This window comes from Salmo salar, chromosome ssa22 (genome assembly GCF_905237065.1).
Source record: "Salmo salar chromosome ssa22, Ssal_v3.1, whole genome shotgun sequence".
NCBI lineage: Eukaryota > Metazoa > Chordata > Actinopteri > Salmoniformes > Salmonidae > Salmo > Salmo salar.
Genome location: NC_059463.1, coordinates 13,896,145 through 13,908,791, shown reverse-complemented (window position 1 = coordinate 13,908,791; position 12,647 = coordinate 13,896,145). Strand labels below are relative to the sequence as shown.

The following is a 12,647-nucleotide window of genomic DNA, read 5'->3' as shown; positions in this document are numbered from 1 at the left end:
AGTGCTATCCCTCAGAAATAAATCAAATATCCCTGCTTTTGATGTGTCGTATTGTGATGTATAACTTTAGAAAACCTATTTTTGATGGGTCATAGTGAATGGGATAGCTATCAAAGCAGTTCTTTGTGAACCTTTTATTAGAACGTGAAAAGGAATGGAGCAGAGAGGAGTACAGTAATACAGTAATAAATTCTGCTTTATTGTAAAAAGATTAATCTTACCCCCACAAATCATCTTCCTGTCCTAGCAGAGTAATGCAACCTGAACTTCTGAATGTATGAGCTCCCTCATTGTTAATGATTTGCTTTTGTGGATAATAGTGTCTTATTCTATTTCCCATCGTGGTCAGGCCATTGTGAGGAAAGCAAAAGATCGCTCTATAATCTCTACAGTCTGTGAAGTCCTAGACTGCTCTTTATATCAGAGGGGTGCCTCAGAGCTCCCTGGAGCCAGCACCCAGCCAATTGTCTTATTGTTTTACTGATTTTATATGATCCAATATTAGGATCCATGAATATGGGCTTGACATGATTACCCCAAAATAGCCAGGGATGTAGAAGGAAATATAAAGAGCTCCTTGCTTGATTGTTCAAGTTCCTATTAAATGGTAATAATCTGTGTGTTACTGCTATTCTTACATTCCTCGCCCTTGCAGCCATTGTCCCCCATTGAACACAATGGGCCAGGCCTTGAATATAAGGTGAGCTATAAACGGCAGGATGTGGAGGAGGACTGGCACGAGCATGTTGTGAAAAGACACTCGTTTGTGGTGAAGGGCACTCCCACGTTTGTGCCATATGAGGTCAGGATCCAGGCGAGGAACTACCAGGGATGGGGACCTGAACCCAAAGTGATGACTGGCTACTCTGGAGAGGACTGTGAGTGACTACTGTTGTTTTAAAAAAATAAAATCTCACAGCCTTGTAAATACAAAGAATGTATGTGAATGACACAATAATAATATCATTCAGATGTATAAGGCCAGTACCGTACGTACCATTCAGCTTTGTGTGTGGTTGGCTCCAGTCCTTAAAAGCTGGACTCTTTCTTCTTTACAAGTGCTATAGATTTGTGAGCAGAATCCTAACCCACCAGCCAGAGTAGTTGATGAAATCCAATGTTTGCTTTGTGATATAGGCTAGTAGCTTGGTTGAGCATCACTTTATAGGGCCTATGTACCCTTTCACTCATGCCAAAGTGAAAACTCTCTTTTAGAACCATTTCATTCCATGCACTTACTAATTTCTATCTTTATCTTTAGCGTTCTTTTGGATTTGCCCTCAGGATATAACCGCAGGTCGCGTGTACCATCTCAACCTTGTTAACAATGTGTTGTCCTCCTTTAGAAGCGTTGTACTCCTTTGTTGTCATACTGCCTGGTATCATCGCTTAGGCAATAGCAGTGAGCCTAACACTAGTTCCACCCTTGGTATATCACGTTATTTAGATTGCAGTCACTGATCTATAGATTATTATTTGATAGAGGTAAAGCTTTGAAGCACCTAAATACTCAACCCTGCCAATGCTACACATATGATCTGGTGGATCATTCACTGTAAAGCTGAGCTCATCCTTCACATGTTGGGCTGATCTTTACAGTACTCAGTGTGACATACGGGCTGAATGGACTGTGACGTGAGTGTGTTTGGCCCTGCAGTCCCCTCCGCAGCCCCTGATGATGTAGAGGTGGAGGTGATGAACAACTCGCTGGTCAAGGTCAGCTGGACACGTGTTCACAAGGACAAGCTGCACGGACATCTGGGAGGCTACAGGGTAATTCCTCAAAACAGCCCAGTAGTTTTAAGACCCTGACCTCGCTGGATCTTCTGGCCCCTTCACACAACTCTGTCTCCCTACTGCTGGCAGCTCACTGTTCCCTTACACTAGCGAAAAAATACCATGACCAAGACCGTGGCATTTTTCTATTTATGAGCTGTTGTCTTTTTCTCACATAATTATGATCTGTTAGACCTATAACACTGTCTCCCCTCTGTCATGGCTGTGTCAGATAAACTGGTGGCGGCTGCGTAGTCTGCTGGACTCAAAAAAGACTCACGGGAACAAACACACACTGACATTCCCGGGGGACAGGAACCATGCCATGGTACCAGGGCTCACACCCTTCTCTGAGTACAGCCTCATCGTCATGACCTTCAACGGGCGAGGCAACGGGCCAGGCAGCCACGCCGTCAACTTCAAAACTCCCGAGGGAGGTAAGACATGAGGGGAGAGGTCTGGGGTGCCATGGAACATAGTGATTCAGTACTGTCCAATGGAAGAAGAAAATAACTATCTGGAGACGAGATTATTGTGCTACACTATCAAACTGCTTACTACCTGTATATTCTTTTGTTTCCCAGTTCCAGAGGAAAACCCTGTTTTCAGGGTCACAGATGTTCAGAAGCACACCGTCGCTCTCACCTGGGCACCTCCTCTGGTTGCCAATGGAGTCGTCACAGGATACCGGCTAGAGTATCAGCTAAGTGTGTACAACTCTTTCCTCATCCCCATTGAAGTGCAGTCTCTTACATGCACCAGCTTACCTTCATTCAAAGTGACTAGCGATTCCTTGATCTTACCACTAGGAGATAATGTTGTGCTTGTGAATGGTGCTACAGCACATTGTTGAACGAGTTGTTAATGAGGGTTTAGAGTTTAGCTCCTACAGCTGGTGTTCAACTTTAGCCCTATTATAGAAATGTGAGAAAATGCATGCAGAGCTGTGATCCACAGGTTTAAGTCTCACAGTGATTGCATGAGAATATGATCCAATGTGGGGAAACTCAGATTAAAGTAACGAGGCTTGAATACAACTAAATGTTAAATGGTTTTTTTATTGGATGGCATCAGAAAGCATGGAAGTGGATATCCAGTAGGACTTATTGATAGTATAACCCGGGATTGACCCCCTTGGTGGAAAGAGGGGTCAGTGTCGGGTTGGGGTGTGACACACTGGCCTGTGTGGTGTGTCATGATCCGGCCCCAGCAGCGCTGACCAAGGCCAGCGTGTCACAGCCTTTTAAGGTCTTTGTTAGTGACCCGATACCGTCCACTGGGGCCTTCATCACAACCAACGACCCAGATTAATCCCAAAGGAAACAGTCACTGGACATGACGTGCGTGTGTGTGTGTCCCACTCTTCAACCCCTGGCCTGAAACAATAATGATGATGAAGGCTAATTACAATGTTTTAAAGACAGCATTGCACAGCAACTCTCACTAAAGGTTTTGGATTTTGCCGCAGCACAAGAGGGCCAAAAGTGTCATGCTGTATTTCAGAAGAAGGGACGTTTACATTGTGCAAGCGTGATAAAGCTGATGGACTCTTTTGAAGTGAGGGGTTTTTGAAGTCCCCTTGAAGGAACTCGTGTGTGAAATGTTGAGGATAATGCACACAGCTGTCAGCATGGTACCGGGAGGACGCACCAGAGGAATTTAAAGGCTGCTGCACAGCTGTCTAGGGCTGAGCCCAGCTTCTTAGAAGGCCTTGCTAACTACATTTTTCACAGGTTTCACAGGACCTACACTTACATTGAGGGCCAGTTCCACCGCTAGGGAGGGCTGAAGCAACTCACAATGCAGATCACGTTGTACATTCTTACATAGCGGGGTCATGTATTCATCAAACCCCCCAACATATCATGTGTCCTTTTCAAATGATCTATCATAGGCTTCTTGTCTCCTTGGTGTTTCAGAGAGACACCTCTGTGTCCATTAACGTAGCAACACACGTTTAATCCAGTCTATGTGTGTGTTTAGTCAACGACACAGAGGAGGTGGGTGTCCTGCAGTCGATGGACATCAGCAGCCCGGACACCACCTCGTGTGTCCTGCGGAACCTCGAGGCCGTCAGCAGGTACAAGTTCTACCTGCGCTCCTGCACCAGGGTGGGCTGTGGGCCCCAGGTCAGCGAGGAGAGCACCACCACACCTGTAGCGCGTAAGTCACACAGGCCAAGGTGTTGCAGGGCAGATGGGGGATGCTGGAGGAAGTCCCATAGGGACAGAAAGGGGGCATGGATTTAGGGTTGGGGGTAATAGTGAGATGTGAGAGCCGGACTTTGGGATGAGGTACTCTAGCAGATGACCAAGCCATGTCAGTAATGTATTAGCTCAGGGAATATGATATTGGCGCCAACTGCCAGGCTTTTCATATCTCTATCTAAGTAATTTTTGTGGTTAAACAATATCATAAGGGTGTGAGCAGGGGTTTCATTCATCATTGTCATAAAATAGCAAGTGTTTATTGATTTAAAGGGGAAAGCAAGCTATGAAACAACCAGATGGAAAAGAGATTTGCCTTCGGCAAGTGAAACTGTATATTTTCTATATCATATTGTATTATTATATAGGAATTGGTAAGGTAAGTCAATTGCCAGCCATTGCAGTATGTTTGGTTCATGCACATGATACATCATTTTCATTTTATAAAACGCAGTATATGTCATTTCTACTTCACACAAGTAGTATGTACTCTTCTGAGTCTGTGGGAGTGTAGATAAGGGGGTGGCACCAGTCAAATATAATTAGAATCTAATGAAAATAAGCAAGTGCACTTGAATTTGTAATGGAGAGTCTGTACTGTACTCTAAGGTGCCACAACACACACAGCCTCTGTCCAACAATTGTAATAATTGATTTGGGTCCTCTCTAATAGCACATTTTAGTAATTTAGCAGACACTCTTATCCAGGGCAACTTACAGGAGCATTTAGGGTTAAGTGCCTTTCTCAAGGTCACATCAACAGATTTTTCACCAAGTCCGCTCAGGGATGCAAACCAGCGACCTTTGCGTTACTGGCCCAACGCTCATAACTGATGGGCTACCTGCAAGTAAGGGCTTTCACATTGATATAAATGTACAGTATAACAAAACATAGCATCCTATTCAATCTCAGTAAGCAGGCTTCTGGGTTGAATTTAAAAACATAACATTTGGTGTGCTGCGAGAAGGAATGTTTAGATTTGTTTACTTCATTTTATTTAACCTTTATTTGACTAGGCAAGTCAGTTAAGAGCAAATTCTTATTTACAATGACGGCCTACACCGGCCAAACCCAAAATGGTTATGGGACTCCCAATCACGGCCGGTTGTGATACAGCCTGAAATCAAACCAGGGACTGTAGTGACACCTCTAGCACTGAGATGCAGTGCCTTAGACCGCTGCGCCACTCAGGAGCCCAAATAAAACTTAACAAAACGTTGTTATAGTGTGAAAACCAAAAAAAACATGCTTTTGTGTGGGAGTAATGATATTTTGCTTTGGATGTATATCCTGTAAATATTTCTTTGTCTGTCCCCATAAGAGAACCCTTTTGGGTTCCATGTAGAACCATCTGTGGAAAGGGTACTACATGGAACCCAAAGGGGTTTTTACCTGGAATATAAAAGGTTCTACCTGGAACCAATAAGGGTTCTTCAAAGGTTTATCCTATGGGGACAGCTAAAAAAAACTTTTAGGTTCTACATAGCACCTTTTTTGACTGTTTATTCAGATAGCTGTAATCTACTTCATTTACACACATTTATGTAGGGTAACATTTTGCATCTTTTTCATGCTTATGTTGCGGTTGGTGTCTGCATATGCTTTCGCTATGCCATGCTAATGTACACTGAACAAAAATGTTAACGCATAGTGTTGGTCCCATGTTTCATGAGCTGAAATTGAAGATTGCAAAAATGTTCCATACTCACAAAAAGCTTATTTCTCTCAAATTTTCAAACAAATTCGCTTACATCCCTGTCAGTGAGCATTTGTCGTTTGCCAAGATAATCCATCCACCTGACAGGTGTGGCATATCAAGACGCTGACTAAACAGCATGTTCATTACACAGGTGCACCTTTTGCTGGGGACAATAAAAGGCCACTCTAAAATGTGCAGGTTTGTCACAAAACACAATGCCACAGATGTCTCAAGTTTTGAGGGAGCGTGCAATTGGCATGCTGACTGCAGGAATGTCCACCAGAGCTGTTGCCAGAGAATGTCATGTTAATTTCTCTATCATAAGACTCCACGTCCAACTGGCCTCACAACCGCAGACCAAGTGTATGCCGTCGTGTGGGCGAGCGGTTTGCTGATGTCAACGTTGTGAACAAAGGGAAACAAATGCATTTTATTGATGGCAATTTGAATGCACAGAGATACCGTGACAAGATCCTGAGGCCTATTGTTGTGCCACTCATCCGCCGACATCACCTCATGTTTCAGCATGATAAGCACGGCCCTATGTCGCAAGTATCTGTACACAATTCCTGAAAGATGAAAATGTCCCAGTTCTTCCATGGCCTGCATACTCACCAGACATGTCAAACATTGAGCAAGTTTGGGATGCTCTGGATCGATGTGTATGACAGCGTGTTCCATTTCCCGCCAATATCCAGCAACTTCGCACAGCCATTGAAGAGGAGTGGGACAACATTACACAGGCCACAGTCAACAGCCTGATCAACTCTGCGATGGAGATGTGTCGCGCTGCATGAGACAAATGGTAGTCACACCAGCTACTGACTGGTTTTCTAATCCACACCCAAACCTTTTTTAAAAAGGTATCTGTGACCAACAGATGCATATCTGTATTCCCAGTTATGTGAAATCCATAGATTAGGGCCTAATGAATTCATTTCAATTGACTGATTTCTTTATTTGAACTGTTACTCAGAAAAATCGTAGAAATTGTTGCATGTTACGTTTGTGTTTTTGTTCAGTATATTTAAGGCTTTTAACTTATGCTATTGAAAATAATGTATGCCTATCAACAACTTTCAATACATGTACCTGCTTGGCAATGCTTTCCTTTTTTCTTTTCCTTCTCTTCACCAGCTTCAACAGCGGTATCCACTGTCAACTTCAGTATGTAGATTTCTGTTTATGTGCAGTAAAAAACAACTACTGTTGTCTAACGCTGTTGCAAGTCACGCCCTCGGGTATATTAACTATGTCGATGTATTACTGTATGAGTCTGCAGTTCATTAGTTGTATCACATCCTTGGTGGATAGTTGAGTAGAACTGTAGCTCTCTCTCATTCCATTTCTGAGAAAGACTCATGCTATTCTTTTCATATACCTGCTCGCGTGATTTCTGTCAGCTATAGTTCCTTTAACATAGACTCGCTGTGAGAGCATGAATATGGATAAAGGGCTGATAAACGGGTGGGAGGTGACAGCTCCAGCCAGCTCCTAGGCCCTGCCTGCCTCCATGGTTGAATGGGTCAAGCGGGCATTTAGCGAAAGTTACTGAATCTGATGTCGGCAACAATTAAGACCTTTTAATATTTCGCACAAATACGAAGCTAAAATGATGCAGATACTCCTCTCATCTGTGAATAATTGCCCTTGTCTGTTGCGTGCCCTTGCCATCAGCGCTGAGCACTCTGATGCCTCCTTTCGTTAGTAGACCAATACAGACTCCCCTGTTTCCAGACAAAGTTTGTGGTTTTCTCTGCAATAACAAATGGTAATGAGGATCCTGATTATAAATTCATATGAATCCGATCTCATTAGTGAATCCCTAAATGAATATTGACTTGTGTTCTAACAACGGCAGGATCAATGCCACCTGTATTACAAAAGCAACGGGATCAAATTCAACTTTAAGTGCAACGTACAGGAAGGCTATCAGACAGGCATCTCTATTGTAGTGTCATTCAGCGTTCAAATGATGGCGTCTTTGCCTCAAACTGAACAGTAGAATGGTCACTTCCTGTAGGACAAATTATTACCAATGATCATATCTAACCAGAAATTACACCTTGTTTCCTAGTTCTTTGATGGTATGCATTGCTCTGTAGTAGTAACCACCTTGACTAGTCATTATAGTAGACATATCTGTAGACTAGAAACTAACATCAGTTCACTTTACCCATAGTTGTAGTGTACTAACAATTCTACTAGTAGTCAGCAGACAGTAGCTCCCCCTCCTTCACTCCAAAAAATAGCCAATAATCTCAAGATCTGTCTTTCTTTTCAGACCAGTCTGCCTCCCCCTCACCTCCAAGCACTGCAGTCTCCCACGTGTCCAATGCCACCCGTTCCAACATAGGTATTCATGTCACCAATTGTGCTCAGTATGGTAATGATAGTCATAGGTGGAAAAACTGTCAACTCTAGTGATCGCTATGACACAAATCCTCTATTTTGAGCTTAACTTCGATCAATGAAAAACTAGCCTCAGCATCGATGTTGAGTTAAAGTTCCAGCAAACGGCTCAACAAGCTCATCAACAGACAGTCACGTTATTGAATCTATTCCATACCCGAAGGTGGGAGTGTAGTGTGTTGTAGTTCAAACAGGACAAATATGTCTAATTGTCAAGGATTGATTTTTTTGGGGGGGGGCCCGGTCCTCTTTTACACAGCAGAATATTGACCAAACAGTCACCTGAACATTTCCATGTAACCTTCAACTGGGTAAACAACAATAGTGCTGTGGGGCAAGCAAATGTCCGTAGCACCATTTGAGCTGAGGAGAATGTCGGCTTAGCCAGGCAGAGTGAGGAGGAGGTGCGAGCTCTTAAAGAGACGGTCATATTTAGGGGACTGAGATAAGTGGACAAATTGAAAGCTGTTGAAAGCTGTAGATCAGAATATTTCTGTGTACTGGGGCACTCCTTTTATAGAACTCCCTGACTTTGAAGAGCCATCTTTCAGGCATTGTGGCAGGGCCAGGGCTGTGCTCCCTGCTGTGACAGCAGATGCTTTCTGCAGCCTTTAATACCAGGCTGAGCAGCGCGGTGACAAACACGCCAAGCCCTGGGATATTTTTAGTTAGGCCCCGTGTCACTTAGTCATCATACTAAGCGAATGATGGGAATTACCATAGTTACGAAGTCATATATCAGCATTACCCACGGTGTGTCATTTGTGCTCACAGGGATGGGCAGCACAGACACAGGTGTCCTTGTGTACTGAATTATCACCTGAGAAAATAATGACACCTGAGCAGGAGACGCAGTCACAGATTTGCATGTATGCCCGAGGGAAATGAAGGGGATTGGTTGCTGTTGACCGGGTCAAACCATAGCTTTCTTTTACCAACTTTAGCAATATGGTGTGATGCATGATTCTCACCATCACTCCTGGTACAGTGGTTCTTTGATTTATTCTTGGAGTGTCAGAGTCTTCAGAGTCTTTATTAGTCTGTTGTTGTCTAATGTATTCACCACACCTGAGTTAAACTGTAGTGAGGCAAAGGGACTTACTAACCTCTGATATTTAACATTCCCATTGAAGTGTTTACTGTTGTAGAAGAAAAGCTCAATTTTGTGCTTGGACCCATCTACATGAACCACTTGAACCCCTCCACATCTTAAGCATATTTTCCATAGGGGTTTGTACACTGAGTGTACAAAACATTATAATATTGTGTATTTGTGCCCTGAGAATACCCTCAATTTGTCCTTTGGGAGGTGGACCATTCTTGACACACACGGGAAACCCAGCAGCATTGCAGTTCTTGACACACTCAAACCTACTACCATACCCGTTCAAAGGCACTTCAATCATTATATTGCTCTGAATGGCACACACACAATCCATGTCTCAATTGTCTCGAGGCTTAAACATCCTTCTTTAACCTGTCTCCTCCCCTTCATCTACACAGATCGAAGTGGATTTAACAAGTGACATCAATAAGGGATCATATCTTTCACCTGGATGCACCTGGTCAGTCTATGTCATGGAAGGAGCAGGTGTTCTTAATATTTAATACACTCAGTGTACAGTACATATGTATTGCAGCAGGGTAAATCTATGTGATTTGAAAAGTGAGAGCAGTCAGTGGTATTGCTTAAGAAAACGCATACATTTTTGGTGTCAATAAGCAGGGTTTTGCTTTGTTCTTTCGTCTGCAGGTTTCACTGGATGCATGCTATCTATAGATTTCCATTCAGCTCTGCGAACTTTCCTTGTCTAAACATTTCCATATCATTGTTGTTTTCCTTTGGCAATTTCATTCCAAGTGATTCATGAAATGTGTTAAAGTTGTTGATAAGCCTTAATTCTGTGTCCTACAGTAATATTAGGAATGAAACACGTAAGCAAATGGATTGACTTAATCAACATCTCTGGCCAGCTTCCGATCCAATGTTTTTTTTTTGTGTGGATGTAATCTGTCTTCTCGTGACTATCCTTTACTAACCCTGTTCTGCCGTTTCTCCCCTTTTCACCCCTCATCTGTCTGTCAGTCCCAGCCCTGTTGAACATTAGTTCCTCAGTTAGTGACAACTTTGCAAATATCAGCTGGATTCCGGGAAGCGAACAAACCGATTCAGAGTTTTATGTTGCATATATGATCAACCGTAAGCGCATATTACTTCTCTGTCCATTTGTAGTCTATTTTATAGTGATACATGTTTAAGGGGATTTTGAATGTATTGGTAACATCTGAGAAATCTGTATTCCGTATTACCGTTAACGTTACATGCTAGAAATGTTGTTCTGTGTTATTTCATCGAACTCTCTGTAAGTAACCTTTAACCCTTGAACCTTCACCCCTCATGAGTACTAACCCTCCCTGATTGTGCACCTTATAGGTAAAGGTAACTGGAAGATCTCTGAGGCAGTAAACACCTCTAAGACTTTCCACATCATTGAGGGGCTGGAGCCTGGAACTGCGTACACTGTGCGCCTTATGACTAAGAACTGGGTTGATAATTCTAGTATTTTTGAAGATGTAATCAGGACCAGGGATAAAGGTGAGCAGGGATGCCACAGGAAAAGAAGCAAACGCTCTCCCACCCCTCATTCAACCCCCCCCCACCTACATCAGCACCACAACCAATTGATGTCTTATTGAGTACTAGGTCTATGCAGGTGCACCAATGTCCTTGAACGTGTCTCAAGGTATCATGCATGGTTTTCTCAGTGTCAATAGGATCCCCCCCCAAAAAAAAAAACATTCTGTGTGACTTGGTGAATGAATTTCTGTTTGAACAGCCTCCTCAGTTGATTAATTAGACAAGGGGATTAGCTGTTTAATATTAATACGGATACATTTCCATTTCAGCGTAACCTGCTGCCTCTCTGCCTCTGCATCAGATAGACTTTGTCGATGTAAACATTCAATTAAGTGTCCTCGTGAAAGGCAGGGTCAAGTCAATGTCAAAGAGTTGTGTTGTTGTTCTCCTCAGGTCTGGCAAGCATCCATGGAGGAATCTCCACCCAGGGCTGGTTCATCGGGCTGATGTGTGCCGTGGCTGTCCTCACACTCATTGTGTTAATCGCCTGCTTTGTCAACAGAAATAAAGGAGGGAAATATGCTGGTAGGTGCTCACACACACACACACACACACACACACACTGCACCTTATGAATGTTAACTAATCATTACACTAGGCATCATTATATTTCCATTTAGAGTCCTCGTTACAAAAGAGAAATGATACATCACTCTGGACACCATTATAGATATACTTAAGCTGATGTGTTATTATTTGTAGAAATATACATCACACCACTGCTCAAAATGTCAACGCTGATATATTTAGAGTATAATGGGAACTTGAATTAATGGGAGCATATGCATTTGTATTCATAACATTTAAATACAGCATATCATATTTGGGATATGCTGAATTTGAATAACAAAGCATACAATGCACAAAATACACAGAAGATATGCAAATGTTATGGTCACATGCCAGTGGTGGGGTGATGCCATAAGGACCAGCCAGGGTATCTTAATGCCAGTCCTGTCTGTGGGGGATGGGGGGTATTTTACAGTACCTTTCATCTTTATACACTTATTGGGCTCAGCTAATCGCCTATCATGTCAGAAAGACAGTCTAAATCACATGGCTTTGTTCTGTGTTGCCTTCATTAAACACTACCTCCTGCACTTTCACTGATAGTAAGCTTCCCACTTTGAAATGAGGATTTAGTTGTTACTCATATTGTAAATGTTGCTGACATCAAGCACTGAGTACCGTAATTTCCGGACTATTAAGCGCACCTGAATATAAGCCGCACCCACTGAATTTTAAAGAAATTATTATTTTGAACATAAATAAGCCGCAGATGTCTATATGCCGCAGGTGCCTACCGGTACGTTGAAACAAATGAACTTTACACAGGCTTTAACGAAACACGGCTTGTAAAAAAAAAAAAGGCTTTAACGAAACACGTTTTGTAACAAAAAATTAAAAATTAGCAGTAAGCTTTAGTTGTCTTTTTGCACTGAGTCAATTCCTCACGCTGCTGTTTCCAACGTCTTATCATCGACTCATTAAGACCAAGCTCCCGTGCAGCAGCTCTATTTCCTTTTCCAACAGCCAGATCAATCGCCTTCAACTTGAAAGCTGCATCATATGCATTTCTCCGTGTCTTTGCCATGATGAGGGTGACAAAATGACTACCGTAATCAGAATGATGGGAAGTTTGAGAGCGCTCGATTTAATCTAAACAGTAAACAAAAAAGTTGTTTGACCTTAACCCATTCGGCAATTTCATTGGTCTAATGAAAGCTTCATGCCGCCAAAAAACTGAGCACGTCACAGAATGTGTTTTTTTGGATAAAAGAAATTGAAAGCGGGAAAAATCCATATATTAGCCGCGTCATTGTTTAAGCCGCGAGGTTCAAAACTGGGAAAAAAGTTGCGGCTTATAGTCCGGAATTTACGGTATGTTATTACTTCAGAATGTGAGAGAACTTG

At 42.7% G+C, this 12,647-nt stretch overlaps 1 protein-coding gene across 10 annotated transcripts in view; it reads left to right on the top strand.

Annotated features, from left to right (window-relative positions):
* chl1b (cell adhesion molecule L1-like b) overlaps positions 1 to 12,647 on the top strand; it is a 74,539-nt gene that overhangs the window by 57,162 nt on the left and 4,730 nt on the right. For 6 of the 10 annotated variants that reach the window (XM_014166365.2, XM_014166362.2, XM_014166366.2 and 3 more), the window contains 10 exons: positions 656 to 878; positions 1,658 to 1,773; positions 2,009 to 2,213; positions 2,361 to 2,483; positions 3,760 to 3,939; positions 6,821 to 6,850; positions 7,968 to 8,039; positions 10,182 to 10,295; positions 10,530 to 10,691; positions 11,127 to 11,258. In XM_014166365.2, coding sequence (XP_014021840.1) covers positions 656 to 878; positions 1,658 to 1,773; positions 2,009 to 2,213; positions 2,361 to 2,483; positions 3,760 to 3,939; positions 6,821 to 6,850; positions 7,968 to 8,039; positions 10,182 to 10,295; positions 10,530 to 10,691; positions 11,127 to 11,258 — 1,357 coding nt within the window. The remainder of the gene's footprint in view (positions 1 to 655; positions 879 to 1,657; positions 1,774 to 2,008; positions 2,214 to 2,360; positions 2,484 to 3,759; positions 3,940 to 6,820; positions 6,851 to 7,967; positions 8,040 to 10,181; positions 10,296 to 10,529; positions 10,692 to 11,126; positions 11,259 to 12,647) is intronic. The other 4 variants (XM_014166367.2, XM_014166368.2, XM_045705147.1 and 1 more) reach the window with 4 other exon arrangements.